The sequence below is a fragment of the Perca flavescens genome, chromosome 14 (genome assembly GCF_004354835.1).
Source record: "Perca flavescens isolate YP-PL-M2 chromosome 14, PFLA_1.0, whole genome shotgun sequence".
NCBI classification, from domain to species: domain Eukaryota; kingdom Metazoa; phylum Chordata; class Actinopteri; order Perciformes; family Percidae; genus Perca; species Perca flavescens.
Window position 1 is genome coordinate 34,670,987 of NC_041344.1, and position 20,313 is coordinate 34,691,299.

A 20,313-nucleotide genomic window follows, 5' to 3' on the forward strand; every position below is an offset into this window, starting at 1 on the left:
CTAATGAGATGTTCTAATTTCTCCCTAATCCTCCAGGACAATTTACACAAGATGGCCAACAATATAGTGGCCATGTTGAGGACCACTTTGGGCAGTAAGTTAACGTTTTGAGTTAAATAACTTATATATATGTATGTATGTACACACACACACACACACACACACACACACACACACACACACACACAGTGTACGTGCAGTTTAAGTCCCCCATGCAAAAAGAAATGGCAGGATGACCACATTCTCTAGAAAGTGTTGTGGCTAGCTAATTATGATGTTAAATGAATGACAAATTAAAAAGATATTTCTGACACTGAACTGCACATATACCGATATGAATAACAGTGTGTTGAAGTCAGTGAATTAATTACGTAAAATGTATTATAACTGAAGTTCAAGGACAGCCAATGTCAGGTAGTGAAGAGCTGAGACCACAGGGACCACCAGGGACAGCCAGTGTACATGCAGGTTCCGGTTCTTCTGTGCAGCAGAACATGTCCAGGTTTGGATATTTATTCATTCATTTTGGCTGACATTTTTTTACAAAGCAACTTACATATATGAATTATTACAAGGCCAGTCTCCAGTGAGGGTAAAGGTGCCTTGCTCAAAGACACAACGGCCCCAAGGGTACCCGGCAATCGAACCCCCAACTTATAGTGGCTACTGCATGCTAGACCAGCTCAGCCCGGATATATATATATATATATATATATATATATATATGTATTTGGCCTAAACCCTCTAAATGTTTAAATGAAATGAATGTGTCTGTCGAAATATACTTTTCAAACTGTTTTGTGCTTATCCCAAAAAAAGAAAAAAATGGGGACAAAAACTAAAACAGACATTCAGCAAGAGCCTTGCACACTTCCTCATCCAGTTTTATAGCGGAGATCTTAAATAGATTTAACTTTCATCTACACACTTTCACGCAGGTCTTTCCCAGGACTTTTTAGAGAAAGGCAGAATTCCCGTGCCGTACGGACAACAAAAAAAAGACCTGCCAGCAAAATAAACCTTGTGCATTTTTTCTTGTTGGACCGTCCACGTGATAAAACCCCCAAACAGTCCGAAGAGCTCGCCCTCTTACAGATGGGGAGAAGGACCATTCAGGTCCCTGAGGGTGCTTGCCATAAGGAGGTACTCTATGTGACCTGATTTTACACTGCTGTAGGAAGCAGGCTAATACTTTGTAAAAGAAAACATGTTGTACAATCAATCTTTTATGAATCCTGCAGTCTAATTTGAAGACCTTTTGGCTAGTTTTACTTGAATGCTTGCTTTTGAATTCACAGATAACTTATCTTCTTTGTGAAGTCTACTTCAAAATGAATGAGCTGGAGGGGGCATGGATGCTCCATAAAGCCATGGGTAAAAAAGCATTTAATAGCATTTTTCAAAGCTTACATTCCTTTAAATGTCTACTTGAGAATGATGACCAGAGCAACATGGGTAATATCTTCTCCTAAACAGGAGGGTCTGGTCAGAGGCGGTTGACCTTAGTCTCCCCAGATGAGATGGGTTACACGGGGGCTGGGCTGTTCAAGTCCTGGGGAGGCAAGGGCTGTCTATATGTAATGCCTATACAACACCGACTGGACATGTCTCCCCTGCCTTACACGGCACGGGAGTTTGAGGCAATGCCAAACGCCCGGTGTGTGTCATGCAGTAAACATGTGCCGTTGCAGCTATTAAGTCTGCATGTGGAGACCTGTACGAAGCCGGAAGTTGATGAGGTATGACATCCCGATTCAAAATGTGTGTCCTTATATAAACCATATTCAGCCTTCTCTATTCAGTATACAAGTTGGTATTAGCTTTAAAACTGTTAAGTATTAAAAGAAAACATTTTAATTCCTCTGTGTTCATGTTTATGTATTTAATAGATCCACTCTGACAACAATGATGATGTTGATGAAGGGGTAAGCTATCAAAATCATTTTCTTGAATGAAGGTCATATATGGCTGTTATTGAGCCACAGATTGATGATTACATTTCTGAAATATGAACATAACGTATTCACATTTAGGGCTACACTAAGTTTCTAACATGTATCCTTTCTTTGCAGGATTCCACAGAGCTTCCATCCTGCTCCCAAGTTCCTGATGTTAAAGTAAGAACAAAACTCTACAAACCTTGAATGCAATTTCCCTTCCTGTAGTAATTCTGTTCTGTTTTTCAAAATTGCTGTTTGTCATGTCGGTCTATTTTTCTTCATTTTAAATTGTTGCATTGTGTTTCGTTAGCAGTTATGAGAAGCAATGTTAAGCATATATTTATTTTTCAGACAACATGTCCAATATGTCAGGAGTGGATTTCCTCTGACATACATACATACATACATACATACATACATACATACATACATACATACATACATACATACACACACGCCCCACTTATAATGTTCACATGAACAAAGGTGCTCACATTGATTGTGCATGAATAATTATTTCATTATTTGTTTTCTGGATGGAATGTAGGACTGTCAGAGAGATATTGGCAGTGAGCATTGCTCAAGGTGTTACAACTACATGTCCACTGGAGAACAGGAAGCGATCACTGAGATGGCTGTTACAGACCCAGAACTCATTGATTTAATACAAGAGGTAAGCATGTCTTTTATGTGTGGGTGGTGTAAATTGTTGAAGTGTTGTCATTATTATTAATTGCACACTTTTCTGATCATTAGGATGCTTAATTTCAAAACAATATGAGCGAATTTGTGAATTTCAAACACAGTAAGTGTGGGTTTTTTTTCCTGATGGAGTGCACAGACAGGATTTTGTCATGTGGATATACAGGGCCAGTATCCATTGAAAAAAGGGAAGATATTTTGCGGTAGGATATTTCCTAAAGTTTAATGTAAGGTCAAACTTCAGAATGGAACTGGACTTGTTTTTGAACCTCTTTTATTTTACAGATCTATTGTCCTATACTCAACAGTGAGGTTACTTCCTATGCTCCAGCAAATCTGCTCAGGTATGAAGCTGTATGGCCTCCTCAGCTTGGTTCAGAAAGAAAAAGACATCTGCAGACAGCTCTTTGTACTTGGATCGTTTAACAAGGTAAGCAATACATATTGTTCAAGAATTCTACGCTGAATATTGTCCAAGAATTCTACATTAAGCAATTGTGTTCGTTCTTTTTGGTGAAATTAAGGTGGATGCTGATTTCTTGGTGAAGTCACTATCACCTGTCTTCAGTGAGAAGGGGACAATGAGGTGTCAGAGAGAGTGCAGAGTAATCAATTTTCTGCAGGACTTCATACAGGACATGGAGGACGAAGGTAAATTTGTACTAATTGTTAATGTCTACCAGAGTAGGTAATACTAACATTTATGTGGGCAATTTTGTTTTCTCAATTATTTCAATTATACCACTTCATTTATACTTCCTTTTCGTCCCGTTTTCTCAGAAGACGGAATCAACACGGTCTTACCTGAAAGCGTTGCCGAGGGTGAAGGTGACAAGGCAGTGCTAATTAATGTGAGCAAGTTCTGTCAGTGGCTGACCGGGCAAGCACACATACCCCTCAGTCACGCAGACCGGGAGGGTTTCAGTATTACAATAGAATTTGATCATGATTGTCAGGTGCGTTTTGGGACACATAGCATCTGTTACCCAATAGTGAATGCCTGCTCGTGCTCAGTAACATTTCCTGTAGCCCATCTCACCACACAGGAGGAGTTCAGAAGGGTTATTGCTCAAGCTATAACATATGGCTATGACTTTGGCCGAAGCTGAATAACTGTTGAATGATACTGAAGTCCAGATTGAAGACATGTTTCAGTAGTAATAATTGAAATTTGTCTGATTGTCAAATTGAACATTTTGTATTGGCATTATCTTTCCAGTCAGAGATTTTGACTGAGTGCCCAGTAAATATCCCGTTGAATGTTTTTTGCCATCAGTTCTGTCACAATGTGTTTGGCATGGAAATATTTATTTCCAACAGAATGCAGTTTTCTTTTATTTTCAATGTTCAAATGATGTCATGCTAGTTATCAGAAGAATGCTGACACTGACTGACTGAAATAAAAGTCATCACAGTGAGTGTAAATGGTTATCTGGGTCATTATTCTAATGTTATATTTAAGTTATGCTTAACCCTTCAAACTCCAGCCATTTTTTGCAGGTTTTTGCATTGTTTTAATGACTTAATAGGTCTCAGGAAAGTGCAATGCTGACTCTTGTATCCTTTTTTCATTACAACCTATGCAATATTATTTTCATTACAACCTATGCAATATTAAAGTATTGTCATTTCATTTTAACCAACTATATACACAAACATGAGCAAAAAAATCTTATTTCTTCCACCTGCTAATTGTCTTATAGCAAAACTCAGGTTTTTTTAAAAGGTGTGCTGCTGGAGTTCTGAGAGTTAACTATAATAATGATTGTAATAATATAAAGCTTAGTATAACAATGTCCCAATCCACAAATAACAAACTTTGATGTATCCATGATTCTCTTTATTTACAAACCTTTTACGTATTAACACGTGCCAAACAAATATTCACGGCATAGCAAGTACAGTTCCCTTGCAGGTGTAACTGGGTCATTGTCTTGAATGAGTGACTTTGTTCCTCACTCAAAGGACACTCAATTTCAGGAACCACAATCGCCCCTTCCATCTCACCATCGTGGTCTGTGGCAATGTCCCAGTCAATGTCTGGCTCCTCAATGTCCTAGCACAGAACAATATCCAAAGATTAATGAATCACACAATCCTTTAGATTCAGCTTTATGCAGTTTGCATCCTACCAGAAGTGCAGAAAAGTGCAGTGTGATATACAAAGTATAGGCAGGAAAAGAAATATGTTGCAGTGTTATAAGAGCAGAATAAATGTGGTTATGTAATATGAACAATGTATAAACAACATGTACAGATATGTGCAATGTAGTAGCAGTGACGTTATACTAGTAGTAAGAATAATAGATTTATGCAGTGTATTAGCAGAATATATAACAAAAAGCGAATAAATATGAATATTCTGAATGAACCATATAGACAGATATGTGCAGTGAGGCAACAGTAGTAAGAATAAGTATGTGCAGGAATATGGTTATGTATAGGTTTAATTACAGTATGGACATTTGTAAATAAATAGAACAGTATGGGTAGGGTAGTGCAAATTGTCTGGGGTGTATCACCGGGATGCAGAGTAAGAGTTCAGTAGGGTGGTATTAGGAGAACATACCTCAATATTTTTTGGCTGTTCAATATCGGTGTTCATCAAACCCAACTGCCATAACTGCTCGGGAGTCCGGTTATTTTCTGTCCGGATTGGATGGTGGTACCAACCTTCCGCAAAATGTTCAAGGTCTATCTCCAGTTTTGGGAGGAATACCATGTGGACGCAGAAAAGGTCTTCTGTCAAGTGTAAAGAGGTATGGGTAAAAGTTCAGCAAAGAATAGACTAACCTAATGCGTACTGATTTATTGCTTCAAAAATGACTTTTAGTCATTAAAAATCATGCTAAATTTATATTGAAAGGTTAATTTTCCCCAATTCTCAATAGCTTTCAGTTACAGTGATTTGAGTTCTAACCTGTGGAGGAAACGTCAAGTAGCTGATCCCACTCCAGACTCCGAAGCGTGTTGTAATACTTTGAGGTGACACAGGTCCTGACATCCCGCCACAGACGTTCAATCCTTATAACGCAGAATAGTTTTAATCTGAATCAATTTTCAAAGTAATGTCACCCAACACAGTATTAGTTTCTTTTTCTTTAACACAAATGCAATGACAGTGTGAGTGATGACAAAATAGCCTTCAAATGCCTGTGAAAACATGACAAACCTTTGATTGTGAAAACTTTTCCCTGACATGAAGCTTCCCCTGTTAGTTCCCCGAACGCTGAACATAAATCTGGCAATGTCAACATTCTCAACGCCTTGATCACCTCTGACTCTAATGCACAAACAAAACAATGTAATGTAAAGTGACTATCCTAATACATTTTGTAGCAATGTGTAAAAACTGTTCAAATTGCAAAATGTTTACCTTGAGGGAATGCCATGCCGTTCAGTAGCCTTCTTGAAGGCAGAAAATGCGGTGGATGCCAGGTTGTTGGTGGCAGCACTCAGGCACATCACCTGTATTATGAAATTACAACAAACAGTCCTTTTAAATATTTAAACATTTTAAATAAACAAGTGTCACTAGCTAGTTCACATTATAGTGTGCTGCGCATGACAAGTTATGGAAAGGTCTAGTCCGATGCATTACCAGAATTGAAATTGAACCAATGTAAATGCAATCAAACCAAATAATAACTAACCTTCCTGGAGTACCCGTCCACTGCACCAAACAGTACAATGTTGTACCTTTGGAGCAAACATGAGTTCAATTAACACAATGTAATTACAGTAAAACTAAAATGTACAGCCTATTGATGTTTACCACTATAGACCTCTGAAGTATAAAGTCTTGCGATTTTTCCTATGGGAAAATAACATGGAGAATTTGAATTATCGCACCTGTTAAACTCTCACGGGGACGTAGAAGTCTAAAATGCAGACGTTTTGCTCAACACACTTTTGTCCTCTGCCTTTGAGTGGGTACTGTGATCTTCGGTACGTTAAGACGGTAAACTTAGATTTTTGCTACCCCAGAACTAACTTGCAATGCAACTTGCCATAGGTAGTTAGCTTCAATTTACCCTCAGATCTCCTTATGTGGGCAAATATGGCAGCTTTGGTTCCTTTTTTTAGGGAAACTTTAGAGGTCTACTTAAAATCACTAACCTGATTAATTTGTGGTTTGTGTCCACATGCCATAGAGAAAGGGGTCCTCTGACAGAATAGGTCCTGCGTATGATGCAGCCTAACCCATCAAGTCTTGAGAGGATACCCACAAAGTCCACACAGTGTAATGATGCAGCCACTCTCCTCCACTGGACATTGATCCCGTTAGATCGTAGCCTCCCCTTGACCATGCGCTAGCCTGCAGTTGGCATTTCATCTTTGATCTGTCGTACAACATTGTCCAGCTCGTCGTCATCTATGGCACTGTATCTTCTAGCTGAAAGGTCAAATTCCTTCAACCTCTTAAATAGGGTTCTCCTCGACACACCCAGCATCTTTGAGATGCAGGGCACAGGCAGGTCAAATTCCAGGAGCTCCTCAATGCTGTCCCTGTCGATATCAAGCATGGGATGCCCCATCGCTCCAGGTACTGTGTTTGCTGTAAAGTGTACATTAGTCAACTCAAGGCACTCCTTACCTGCTTTAAAAAACTCATCCAGGGCCTGCAGTATCTCTGCAGGTACATTGAAATGGCGTGACAATGCATTGCAGAGATATAGCTCTTGCCTACATGTAAACTAACAATAATCAAGGTCTATGGGCTGTCTGGCGAGTCCCATTTCAAATTTGGAAAGCAGCCTCAACAAGACCTGCCTTCTGAGAGTGTCCTGTTGAGACAGAAAAAACCTAAATTAGAAAAACTCACGTTTAATCAAGTTAATATGCGGCATATGCTAACATTTTCAGTGAAGTATTTTCATAGGTTTTCAAATAAAGTATGTATAGTATAAGTATGTACAAAGGTTCTGGTCAGAGGACTCAATATATAGTGCCCTTAATACGCTGAAAGTAACTTTTATAAAAAAAAAAAAGACTTACCCCACAATTGTCCAGAGGCTGCTGCCCAAATTCATTAACATTACCGTCATCCATTGCTGCTGTAATTCTGTCTGGAATAGGCTAAAAAAATATATAACTACAAGCTGTAATGTAACGTTAGCTAATACTTAACGTACAACGTCTAGCAATGTTGCTTTATTCTGTGGCATAGCTAGATTATTCACGCTAGCCCAACAATGCTGCAGTTTAAAACTTAGCTAATATAACGTTAACGTTAGATTAACTTACTGGCCAGCAGACATAGGGAGCTAACGTTACCGGCAATTAACGTTAACGTTACTTAATCACTGATGTTAACGTTTGACTGCCTGCTAACGTTAACTAAAGTTAATATTACGTTTAGCTAAAAAATAAGTAACGTTGCCGTCACCTACACTAACATATTTTAATAATTGTGTTTTTTCCGCAGATATGACTAGCTTTAGCCAACAGCAACTTACCCCATAAACCGTCCTCCTCTTATCTTTGTCAAGGTCTCTTCTTCGCTGGCTTTCTATGGTCAAGACCATTGGTCAAGACCAAGGTCCATCCCTTCCTGGGCTTCCGTGTGGGAAATGACCAATCACAAGAGGGCCAGCGTTTGTTCCCTCCCACAACCTGTCGACTAACGCGAACGAGCAAAACACCATTCCGAGCGAGCAGAATAAAAGCACAGGAGCAGAACTCACTTTCGAGAGCGCGTAATCCCCCCTAGTTGTTTTTTCCTCACTCGCTGCTGTTTGTTCCTCGCTCGCTGTCGTGTCTGCGCGTGTGAATTAATATTATTTGCTCGTGAAGATGTTTCACTGAGCTCTTGACATTTGGCACTAATATAACGCCATACACCCAGCAACAATCTGTTCATCCTGCTGCTGTCTGGCAAGAAATACACAAGTATCTGCTGTCGTACCCATAGACAGTATATAATGGACCAATAGACCCCGTTGCTCTGGACGGAGACCAGTGAAGGCTATTAGAAGCACTTTTCCGGTGATGGCCAGCTTTACTGCGCAGCCTCCAACTGAGAGAATGTGACGTGAGCAACGTGTCTGAAAGTTGTAAGTCTTCTGGTAGCTGTGCCAAGAGAAATCTCAATCATTCCCAATCTTACAGATATGGAGACTGTAGGTGTATGTAAGGAGATAACATAAGCACAGGATAATTATTGCTAACTAACATGCTAGTTAACATTAGTAATTAAACCTAAACAGCTCATGTAAGTCGAAACTGCCTGCGAGCTTCTCCTGTACTATACGGTAATTCCTCTACTATGCGACAGTAAGTCACTTGGTTATGACACAATCGTTAGCTTATTTTTACAAAAGCGTCTGCTACAGAGCCATAACGTGAGGTACAAGGTAATGGAGCCTTTTATACATTGTCGTGTTTCTTTGGAACTAAACAACGGACAAATAGAGTCTTCAAACATTTCTGATGTAAAGTTATTCGCAGTCAAGTGACGTAAAAAAAAAATGGCGGTCAGCGGAATGCTAACAGGAGGTGATGGCCAGTTAGCAACAAAATGGCGCCATGATGGCTCGAGATCTGAAGCGAAGCTTACCCCCTTGGTCGTACCACCAGACTGCAGAACAGCTTCTTTCCTCAGGCTGTGAGACTCCTCAACTCCTCCTTACTCCATCATAAATAATAGTTTTTCTTTTCTTTTCTTTTCTTTTCTTGAGTAGCATAAAGGGACTACAGCTTGCATTTCCTTGTGCTACCCTGTACTGTAGAATTATATTAAATTTAAACAAACTGTGTAACCTGTAACCGTGTAAACCGTGTTTTATGCAGAGAATGCATAAAAATAAATAAAAGATCTTAAATTTTTTTTTATGGGTATCCAAATGAGTTTACTCGCTTTGAAATGTTGTTAAAACAAGTTTAGAGCCTGTAAGGGTTATTGCATCCACTGTACAGATATGGTGATGAAACAAACAACATATCCTACTGCCCACAACAGGAATACTGGCTGGTACTACTCTACAGTATGTGCCTCTTGTGAAATGGTTCCATCCTACTGCTTGTGTTGTGTGTCTTGGAGGCCAACATTGTGCCCCCTGACAGGTTACAAGGCCCGATCTACTAGCTCTGATGTTACAGAAGTAATCATCCTTTTGGCATCTTACTGAAAACCTCTGCACAATGATTTCTAACTCTAGTATCTTTATTCACCCATCTTTCATAGTAATAATGTTTTGATTTGTATTTCCTCAGTAAAGTAATTACTACAATGGTGTTCACTGCATCCACTGTACTGATATGTTGATGAAACAAACAACATAGCCTATTGACAATTTAGTATTCTTAGACCCTTCCCAGTATGCAAATGTATATTTTACCCTGGGGGTTCATCCTCTGGGGAGCGGGAATGTGCTCAGTAAATGTCATGGTCTCTGAGGACCATTAATATCCATACTAACTTTCCTCATGGCCTTTCTTGGGCTGTGAAGCAGCACTCCAGCCTACAGCAACAGCCCCTGTCACAGAGATAAACAGTATCCTTATCTGTTGCTCTCAGCAGTTACCAGACGTCAGAAGCACAGGGCCGAGAACGTACTTTCAAAATCAAAAAGCCTTTGGCTGCACACCCCATAACAGGAATACTGGCTGGCACTATTCTACAGTTTGCTCCTACTGCTTGTGTTGTGTGTCTTGGAGGCCAACATTGTGCCCCCTGACAGGTCACAAGGCCCAATCTACTAGCTCTGATGTTACAGAAGTAATCATCATGTTGGCATCTTACTGGAAACCTCTGCACAATGATTTCTAACTAGTATCTTAATTCATCCATGTTTCATAGTAATATTGCAATATTGCTTTTTATTTCCTCAGTAAAGTAGTTACTACAATGGTGTTCACTGCATCCACTGTACAGATATAGCAACAACAACATAGCCTACTGACAATTTAGTATTCTTGAATGCACCACAAGGCTGGTGAGTTTAAGTTAAGTTAAGTAAACGCGCCGTCTGTGTTTTTTCTCCGACAACGGCAGCTGCAGTCAGACTGTTATGTCCCGCTGTTGGAATCCTCTACAGGAAATACAGTCACACTTTACTCCGCTTAACGTAAGCTGTCAGCATTTTAACCGTTGGGTTTAATCCAGCTACTAGCTAACGGTAACGTAGCGTCCCGTGCAGCGATGCTTCTGAAAAAAGAAAAATGTCAGGCAGCGAAATGAGGCACTGGAATTTTCGTTCTTATTCGGTCTCGTTACTACCATTTACGGCGGAACCGGAACCCGTGTTTCGGTATCCAACCTTAGTAGCAGGGCCCTGCAGGACGTAGCAGGACGTAGCAGGGCACTGCAGGGCCCTGCAGGACGTAGCAGGACGTAGCAGGACGTAGCAGGGCACTGCAGGGCACTGCAGGGTGTAGCAGGACGTAGCAGGACGTAGCAGGACGCAGCAGGACGTAGCAGGACGTAGCAGGACGTAGCAGGATGTAGCAGGACGTAGCAGGACGTAGCAGGATGTAGCAGGGCACTGCAGGACGTAGCAGGACGTAGCAGGACGTAGCAGGATGTAGCAGGGCACTGCAGGGTGTAGCAGGACGTAGCAGGATGTAGCAGGACGTAGCAGGACGTAGCAGGACGTAGCAGGACGTAGCAGGGCACTTCAGGGTGTAGCAGGACGTAGCAGGATGTAGCAGGACGTAGCAAGACGTAGCAGGATGTAGCAGGATGTAGCAGGACGTAGCAGGATGTAGCAGGGCACTGCAGGGTGTAGCAGGACGTAGCAGGACGTAGCAGGACGTAGCAGGATGTAGCAGGACATAGCAGGATGTAGCAGGGCACTGCAGGGTACTGCAGGGTGTAGCAGGACGTAGCAGGACGTAGCAGGATGTAGCAGGACGTAGCAGGACGTAGCAAGATGTAGCAGGGCACTGCAGGGTGTAGCAGGACGTAGCAGGACGTAGCAGGATGTAGCAGGGCACTGCAGGGCGTAGCAGGACGTAGCAGGACGTAGCAGGATGTAGCAGGATGTAGCAGGGCACTGCAGGGCGTAGCAGGAAGTAGCAGGGCGTAGCAGGACGTAGCAGGATGTAGCAGGGCACTGCAGGGCGTAGCAGGACGTAGCAGGGCGTAGCAGGACGTAGCAGAACGTAGCAGGATGTAGCAGGATGTAGCAGGACGTAGCAGAACGTAGCAGGATGTAGCAGGACGTAGCAGGATGTAGCAGGGCACTGCAGCACGTAGCAGGACATAGCAGGACATAGCAGGATGTAGCAGGACGTAGCAGGATGTAGCAGGATGTAGCAGGGCACTGCAGGACGTAGCAGGACGTAGCAGGATGTAGCAGGATGTAGCAGGATGTAGCAGGGCACTGCAGGGCATAGCAGGACGTAGCAGGATGTAGCAGGACGTAGCAGGATGTAGCAGGACGTAGCAGGGCACTGCAGGGTGTAGCAGGACTTAGCAGGGCGTAGCAGGACGTAGCAGGATGTAGCAGGATGTAGCAGGATGTAGCAGGGCACTGCAGGGCGTAGCAGGATGTAGCAGGACGTAGCAGGGCACTGCAGGACGTAGCAGGACGTAGCAGGATGTAGCAGGACGTAGCAGGGCACTGCAGGGTGTAGCAGGGTGTAGCAGAGCACTGCAGGGTGTAGCAGGATGTAGCAGGATGTAGCAGGGCACTGCAGGGCGTAGCAGGATGTAGCAGGACGTAGCAGGATGTAGCAGGATGTAGCAGGGCACTGCAGGGTGTAGCAGGATGTAGCAGGATGTAGCAGGGCACTGCAGGGCGTAGCAGGACGTAGCAGGACGTAGCAGGATGTAGCAGGGCATAGCAGGATGTAGCAGGACGTAGCAGGGCACTGCAGGGTGTAGCAGGATGTAGCAGGACGTAGCAGGACGTAGCAGGATGTAGCAGAACGTAGCAGGGCACTGCAGGGCGTAGCAGGACGTAGCAGGAGGTAGCAGGGCGTAGCAGGGCACTGCAGGGCGTAGCAGGATGTAGCAGGGCGTAGCAGGACGTAGCAGGAGGTAGCAGGGCACTGCAGGGTGTAGCAGGAGGTAGCAGGGCGTAGCAGGACGTAGCAGGATGTAGCAGGGCACTGCAGGGCGTAGCAGGATGTAGCAGGGTGTAGCAGGATGTAGCAGGATGTAGCAAGATGTAGCAGGGCACTGCAGGGCGTAGCAGGACGTAGCAGGAGGTAGCAGGGCGTAGCAGAACGTAGCAGGATGTAGCAGGGGCGAGCAGGATGTAGCAGGACGTAGCAGGAAGTAGCAGGATGTAGCAGGACGTAGCAGGGCACTGCAGGGCGTAGCAGGATGTAGCAGGGTGTAGCAGGATGTAGCAGGATGTAGCAAGATGTAGCAGGGCACTGCAGGGCGTAGCAGGACGTAGCAGGAGGTAGCAGGGCGTAGCAGAACGTAGCAGGATGTAGCAGGGCGTAGCAGGATGTAGCAGGACGTAGCAGGAAGTAGCAGGATGTAGCAGGACGTAGCAGGGCACTGCAGGGCGTAGCAGGATGTAGCAGGGTGTAGCAGGATGTAGCAGGATGTAGCAGGGCACTGCAGGGCGTAGCAGGATGTAGCAGGATGTAGCAGGGCACTGCAGGGCGTAGCAGGATGTAGCAGGACGTAGCAGGACGTAGCAGGATGTAGCAGGATGTAGCAGGACGTAGCAGGGCACTGCAGGGCGTAGCAGGATGTAGCAGGGTGTAGCAGGATGTAGCAGGGCACTGCAGGGCGTAGCAGGATGTAGCAGGGCGTAGCAGGACGTAGCAGGACGTAGCAGGATGTAGCAGGACGTAGCAGGGCACTGCAGGGTGTAGCAGGATGTAGCAGGGCACTGCAGGGCGTAGCAGGATGTAGCAGGGCGTAGCAGGACGTAGCAGGACGTAGCAGGATGTAGCAGGACGTAGCAGGGCACTGCAGGGCGTAGCAGGACGTAGCAGGATGTAGCAGGACGTAGCAGGGCACTGCAGGGTGTAGCAGGATGTAGCAGGATGTAGCAGGGCACTGCAGGGCGTAGCAGGACGTAGCAGGACGTAGCAGGATGTAGCAGGGCGTAGCAGGATGTAGCAGGATGTAGCAGGGCACTGCAGGGTGTAGCAGGGTGTAGCAGGATGTAGCAGGACGTAGCAGGACGTAGCAGGATGTAGCAGAACGTAGCAGGGCACTGCAGGGCGTAGCAGGACGTAGCAGGAGGTAGCAGGGCGTAGCAGGGCACTGCAGGGCGTAGCAGGACGTAGCAGGAGGTAGCAGGGCGTAGCAGTGCACTGCAGGGCGTAGCAGGATGTAGCAGGGCACTGCAGGGCGTAGCAGGATGTAGCAGGGCGTAGCAGGATGTAGCAGGATGTAGCAGGGCACTGCAGGGCGTAGCAGGATGTAGCAGGGCGTAGCAGGGCACTGCAGGGCGTAGCAGGATGTAGCAGGATGTAGCAGGGCACTGCAGGGCGTAGCAGGGCACTGCAGGTGTGTTAAAGGAAGTACCCCGGCAGTCTAAAACTATAAGAGCATAATTAAGAGCTGGTCCAGGGCAGACCTGCTGCTAGATGAATCTGACCACTATGAAGAGAAGCAGCTGGACACTGCACCTCCTCACTCCCTAACTGTAAGCTTTATCAGAGAGTTTTAATTGCTGTTTCCTGCTGCTCTGGTCTAAAATCATCTGGCCAAAGGACTACAGTTGAAAATTAGCTGGCTGGCTAACACTGGCACATTTACAGAAATGTTGATTAATGTGTGTTGTCCTTTATAAAATAAAGAATAAGAATAAGTTTACTCTTAAATGTGGTGACAGTGTCTGCCTCCCGAACCCAGAGCTGGTTCCACAGGAGAGGAGCCTGGTAGATGAAGGCTCTGGCTCCCATTCTACTTTTAGAGACTCTAGGAAACACATGTAACTCTGCATTCTGGAAGCACAGTGCTCTAGTGGGACAATAAGGTATTAGGAGCTCTTCAAAATATGATGGTGCTTGACCATTTAGAGCTAATATATAATAATAATAATAAGGCTCTGGCAAAGCGAGACTATGGCACCATAGGATTAAAAGGGGTGGCAGTAGCTCAGTCCATGGGGACTTGTCTTGAGAACCATAGGAAAAGACGATTAAAGTTCAATGAATTAATCAATTTGATTTGTCACATGAAATCTTACGAGGTACAATTTCAGTAAAATGTAATCCCATCAGCTCCATCAACTTGTGTATATGTCAACATGAAGCAGAATGTGGCCGTCAGAGATTTATCCCAGCACTTTATAGTGTACATCCAGTACGTCCAGTAGTGGTGGCCCTTGGCAAGGTAGCCCAGATGTCCTTCTTACCAATCACACAAAAAACTTGCATTGCATTTCAGCAGAGGAGCAAATAATTATATCCAAAGTCCTGTTATGTGGCAGAGGGCTAGGTCATACGAGCATTATTTATTCAGTTCTGTAGAAAACAACTTTACTGTGGCAACCAACATGTTAAACCCTCGATTGGCCAACAGTAGGGTCAAAACACTGATTAAGGCTAATAATGGTTCCCACAATGAAGGTCCTCTGCACAGGCTCCAGGTGCTGCTAAAGACTGCCCGCCTCTTTCATACACCATGCTGGCAATAAAGGGAAGGCTGAACCACAACTTTGATGAACGGACTACTGATAACTGATCTGAAGCCACTTACACACGAAAGAGCAGACACGATGGATATTATTCAATATTTCTTTAATAAAAAAGTAACCCAAAGGGTTTCATACAAAAATACTTTGAAGTATCAAAGACGCATTGCAAACTTACTTTATCACAAATCAGTCGTTAACAGTGATTTTCTTTGCGCCCTGAAAGAACAGAAGTTGTGAAACCACCACAATGAAGTGTCTATAACAGCTGCAGATCAGATACAATGATTATCCTCATATGCGTTCAGGTGCGTTCCACGATATCGGAGCGCGTATGTTGTTTGGATCATGTTTGGAAATTAACAGCCAATCACCAAGCTGGGATTTGGAAATCAAGGTGAGGTTCCAACAAGTTTAGAGTGTTTAACCTAGAGAAAATTCACTCTCCACATCACAAACGTTGTTCACACAAAACATAAAAAAACTAAAACTCTTTGAGGCAGTAGTAGAGCAAAATGCATCAATCAAAAAGTGCAATAAAATACAGGAATAAATCTCTTCTTCTTTTTTTTAAACACTGGTGCAAAAGAAAATATGGAAGATGCTTGAGGTTCTATTAGCCTCCGAGGAAGATTATTCTACATGCTGTAATTCTCAAAAGGCAACAATATTCCTGACAATTCTTTACAGCAACACAAACTGACTGGACTCAACAAAAAGGATGATTCCTCAAGGGAAATCCATAAAAAAAAAATAGGTTTGACAGGAATGACAAAGCATTACAGTGTTTCCCTTACATTAATTTTGTTGTGTCGGCCCACCACGATATAAACGTTGACTGCCACATATTTACTGTGTATTTCTTTACTTTTTTTAAATGGGTTATATCTTATTTTATTGCAGAGCTGTGTGCAGCGCATTGATTTACTCAGCCCCTCTGTTTCTCTCTCTCTCTCTCTCTGTGTGTTTACATTGGGACCCCCGTCGAATAGCCCAGTGGCCGCCTCCTATCCGTGCACACTTTGACTGCTTGACTGCAGAAAGCCTCTGACTTTACCATACATCTATGACAACAGCTTTCACAAGTTCACCTGAAACTCCCAGACTGCAAGTAAGTCTGTTTCTCTCTGCCATTGTTTTTCACATAAAGCCTAATGTTAGCTAAGATAGCTGACATTAGCCCTTTTTACAGCGGCGTTAACTTTAACCACCACGGTTCTATGTGAAAACACAACGGCAGAGAGGAACAGACTAAACATACCTGGTGTTTGAGACTTCCAGGTGAACTCATGGAAGAACTACCATATGCTAGCTGTGTGGTGATGCCAGGCTTTAGAGCAGGGGGTAGTAGGGTCCAGACAACTGACATGTAAATAAAGCTGGGCTCCCCTCAAACCCCTCATTTGAAAAACAAATCAGAATGCAAAAAATATATCAAAATAAAGTATTTTGTTTTTCAAAACTTCACAACTTTTTTCAGTACCACTACCACAAATACACTCTAATTCCGTGGGAAACAATGTATTATGGGGAAAAGACAAACCCCCAAAAAAGCAAGATGTCACAGCAGGCTGAGATCTGACTCATACAATGCTTGGCCCCAAAAACAAAGTCATAAAGTGTCTGTGAATGGACAGTGAGACCCTGAAAGTTGGAGTCTCTGGAAGGGACAGCTTATTCAGAAATGTAGAGCGCCACAGCCTCTGTGTCCATGACCTGAAGGGCACCAGGCAGAAGACTCGAGATCAGCGTAGGTGATGAAGCGCAGTGAAGACAGCAGACAGAGCAGGCGAGCCTCTTTCTGTCCATTTCCACAGTCCTGGCTATACTTCTGAATCCAACACATCTTCTCTGGAGTTTGGACCCTCTGCTCCTTTTCAAGTGCTTAAGATGAATGGTCCCTGAGAGCTGGACCACAGTTGTAGAATCCCTGCTGGACTTCAGCAGACCGGCAGCATGCGAGCGTTGCCATGGTACTCCTCCTCAGCCTGGAAAGAAATATAGTTTTATTAGATAAGACTACCAGCAAAGGTCATTTCTTATCAGTTTGAAGAGAGGGTTATGCCCAATAATGAAATAACTAGGTCAAACCCCTACCTCGGTGTATGTTGGACTTGGCGGGAACTGAAAGGCCGGAGCGTTCATGAAGATGGGGCTGTCGTCAGCGTCACCGTCAACGTCGTCCAGGAGCGGCGTGAGGGGCTGGTCCAGGCGGCAGTCGCGGGTGATGTCACAGTAGCTGGGAGGCTCAGAGGGCATCCTGAGGGACACCCAGCTCTGGGACGAGTTGCTGACCGAACCCTCCTGGCTGCTTACGCTGTTGCTGCGGCTGCCCAGACCAGCGGTACCAATGACCAGAGGCAGCTCCAGTATCAGCTTCTCACTACCAGGGATGTGGATGTAAATCTGGCAGAAGGATCACAAACACATACATTAACACCGATTTTCAATTCTCAAAATGTAACAGCCAAACGCCTCTGGCCACATGCAGCAACTGAAGGCTTACCATTAGAGCGTACTCCACACGGATTATGTTGCAGCCCAGCATAGAGGGTTTGATCTTTGGCACCCTGATGGTCTTTCCTTGCCAGGCGTCACACATGCCGGAGATTATGTGGTTGCCGCGCACCGAAGACAACTTCTGGCGGAATACCTTGGTGCGGCCGTTGGCCTGGTAAGTGTGCTTGGCGATGATGGCGGCCTTGGGCACCACGATGCGAGAGCAGGTGTTCTCAAACTTTGCGTTGATGCAGATGTCTTCGCCTTCACAGAAGCCACGGCGGTCAATTTTTGCATTCAGTGACACCTGGCCATCAGGGATGAACATGCAGGTGACTTTCTTCTCCTTCATGCCACCTGAGGGAGACTGAGGAGATGCAGGAAGGTAAGACTTAACTCATCTGGAGACTCTATGTCAAAGTCATGCTATTTATGCTAGTTATCATAATTACATAACAAATGGACACAAAAGAGCTCAATGTTTTGGCCTGTTATTATATCTTATGTCCTGTTTGGGCTGAGACAGATAAGGCAATGCTCAAAAGCTGATAAAAAGCCAATATAAATAACCCTTTTGATGTTCAGTGTCAGTGAACTCACCAGCAGGTCTGGGGTGTTGACATCCAGGGGCTCCTCCACTTCAAAGGCTTTCCTACACTCAAAGGTGGGCTGCTGTGGCCTCTCCATCAGGGCCTTCACATAGTACTGGACATAGCCAAACTTCCCCTTGTATGATGACACCAGCTGCCTGTGAGAACATGCGTGAAGAAAATTAAAGCCAAAAGTAGTCCATATAGTACTCAATGAAGAGCCATACATCCAGAGAGGATGGAATAATATTTAAAGTAAGAAAGCCTGCCTTACCCTTGCTGGGGGAGCTCAAATCCAAAGATGTACTCATATTTGTTGCCAGGCCTCAAGACGACTGATCCATCAGAGTCTGGAAAGATAAAATGAGACCTAACTAAACATGTGGTCTGGACTGGCTGGATGACACCGACAGCTGTTTGATTCAACATGGGAAAGATCAAGTCCAGGAGAATCCCTCTGGTCTGCTCTGAGCAGATGAAACCAGGGGAGTTCCACACACTGCCAGACCCCCTCAACGCTAATGAGTCACACAGCAGGGAGCGATAGGCTAAAGCCACTGAAAAGACGAGACCATGATTATTCTGATAATTCATTCATATTACACTGACAAATGAAATGGATATATATATATATATATATATATATATTATATCAACAAATATCATCAGTCTGGTTAATGACTGCTGCTATTAATCACTTCTACTTTCACTTTACCCTACAATTTTGTCCCCATATGTTCGTAGTTTTTTCTACTTTTTATTTCTATTCATGAGTTTGTTGCGTTATATAACGTTACCTCTTATTTTTTTTACTTGCTCTCTGTATCTGTATTAGCCGGTCTTGTGCTGCTGGTTTATCTTATCCGAGGTGACAATATGTGGACCAGTAACCGTACCTGTGGGCTGGCCGTCCAGTAGCAGGACCTCTTCATGTCTCAGGTACTCGGCCTCCTGTCGGCACCGCTGCTTGCCTTTAGCGTACTCCACCTTGGCGCAGCCCAGAGCCAGGACCTTCACGGCGGACACACGGGTCACTTCGTTCACTTCCACTTGTATCCGTCCGGACACCTTGTCCCCGCCGCAGTAAAACGTCTTGTTGGGGTCCGAAAAGATGATTTGAAAGGTTTTCACTCTCTTTGCCATAGCCACCATGACTGCCTGTTTGGGATATATGATGATATATGATAATATATGATGAAATATGATATGTGAACTGCTGCTACGGCGCCGCTGAGAAGCGCTCGGTGGTTCCTCTGGACTCTGTTGACAACAAGGAGGACCCGGCTCTTTTATATGAGGAGCCTGAGCGAGACATGAGCAGCCAGAGTGAACGGCATGGCTCAGCGCGTGCACACTGCTCCCATTGGTGGAAAATCTTTGTTTGTGTCAGCTCTAGCCAATGGGCTCCCGAAACCGACGCGTGAACACCGCGTGGCTGGGGCAATGCAGAGCATGCTCAGCAGATGTGTGCAGCGGAAGCTGAGGGCGGACCCAGGACCCAGGACCTAGGACTCAGACACATATGGAGACACAAGTAGTAAACACATGTCACCCACGAGCTCACCAGAGAACGGTTAGTCGATCAGCCGTTCAACTGGAAGGGTTTCATTATTGTTGAGTTAAATCAATAATTCTCAATAACCATGTATTTTTATGTATTCAAATGTGTGCTGCAGCCGGGTTAGGCAAACTAGATGTGGAAGCTTTAGGGTAAAGCAACTATTTACAGGCCCTGCAGCATCGTTCTTTGTATTTTGTCTTACCATTTTTATTAATAACTCTTAAATCTTCAACTGGACCCAAGCCTCTTCTTCTTCAGAGATTCAGAAACACGTTCATTTCTACATCACTCTCACACACACACACACACACACACACACAGATCCTGAAAACCCATTAGTATCACCAGGGTTGGGCTGGAAATATGGTACAAAAACAGAGAGAAAATATATCGTGGTTGTTATGAAAATGTAGTTGGTTTTCAGTATGAATAATACACTAAATTATAATGAGTATATATGCCTTTAT

General features: G+C 44.2%; 2 protein-coding genes across 2 annotated transcripts; both read right to left on the reverse strand.

The window, feature by feature from the left end:
- Positions 1–4,497: 4,497 nt before the first annotated feature.
- Positions 4,498–7,588, reverse strand: LOC114567806 (uncharacterized). Its single transcript, XM_028596910.1, has 7 exons — positions 6,762–7,588; positions 6,296–6,341; positions 6,019–6,110; positions 5,815–5,925; positions 5,563–5,666; positions 5,212–5,384; positions 4,498–4,698 (listed from the first exon to the last, which is right to left on the reverse strand). The coding sequence occupies exons 1-7, from the start codon at positions 6,950–6,952 to the stop codon at positions 4,498–4,500; spliced, it is 918 nt and encodes a 305-aa protein (XP_028452711.1). The 5' UTR covers positions 6,953–7,588.
- Positions 7,589–15,285: 7,697 nt separating this feature from the next.
- txnipa (thioredoxin interacting protein a) lies at positions 15,286–19,577 on the reverse strand. Its single transcript, XM_028598044.1, has 6 exons — positions 19,182–19,577; positions 18,560–18,635; positions 18,296–18,443; positions 17,703–18,062; positions 17,294–17,602; positions 15,286–17,184 (listed from the first exon to the last, which is right to left on the reverse strand). Exons 1-6 carry the CDS (start codon positions 19,435–19,437, stop codon positions 17,137–17,139), a joined length of 1,197 nt encoding a protein of 398 aa, XP_028453845.1. The 5' UTR covers positions 19,438–19,577; the 3' UTR covers positions 15,286–17,136.
- Positions 19,578–20,313: the final 736 nt, after the last annotated feature.

Coding starts and splice junctions, on each gene's coding strand:
- LOC114567806 (XM_028596910.1), bottom strand. CDS start 6,952: ATGGTCAAGGGGAGGCTACGATCTAACGGGATCAATGTCCAGTGGAGG. Junction 5,667..5,814: donor AAAAGTTTTCACAATCAAAG/GTTTGTCATGTT, acceptor CTGCGTTATAAG/GATTGAACGTCTGTGGCGGG. Junction 5,385..5,562: donor ACTTGACGTTTCCTCCACAG/GTTAGAACTCAA, acceptor TACACTTGACAG/AAGACCTTTTCTGCGTCCAC.
- txnipa (XM_028598044.1), bottom strand. CDS start 19,437: ATGGTGGCTATGGCAAAGAGAGTGAAAACCTTTCAAATCATCTTTTCG. Junction 18,444..18,559: donor TTTGAGCTCCCCCAGCAAGG/GTAAGGCAGGCT, acceptor ATGTTCTCACAG/GCAGCTGGTGTCATCATACA. Junction 18,063..18,295: donor TCAACACCCCAGACCTGCTG/GTGAGTTCACTG, acceptor GCATCTCCTCAG/TCTCCCTCAGGTGGCATGAA.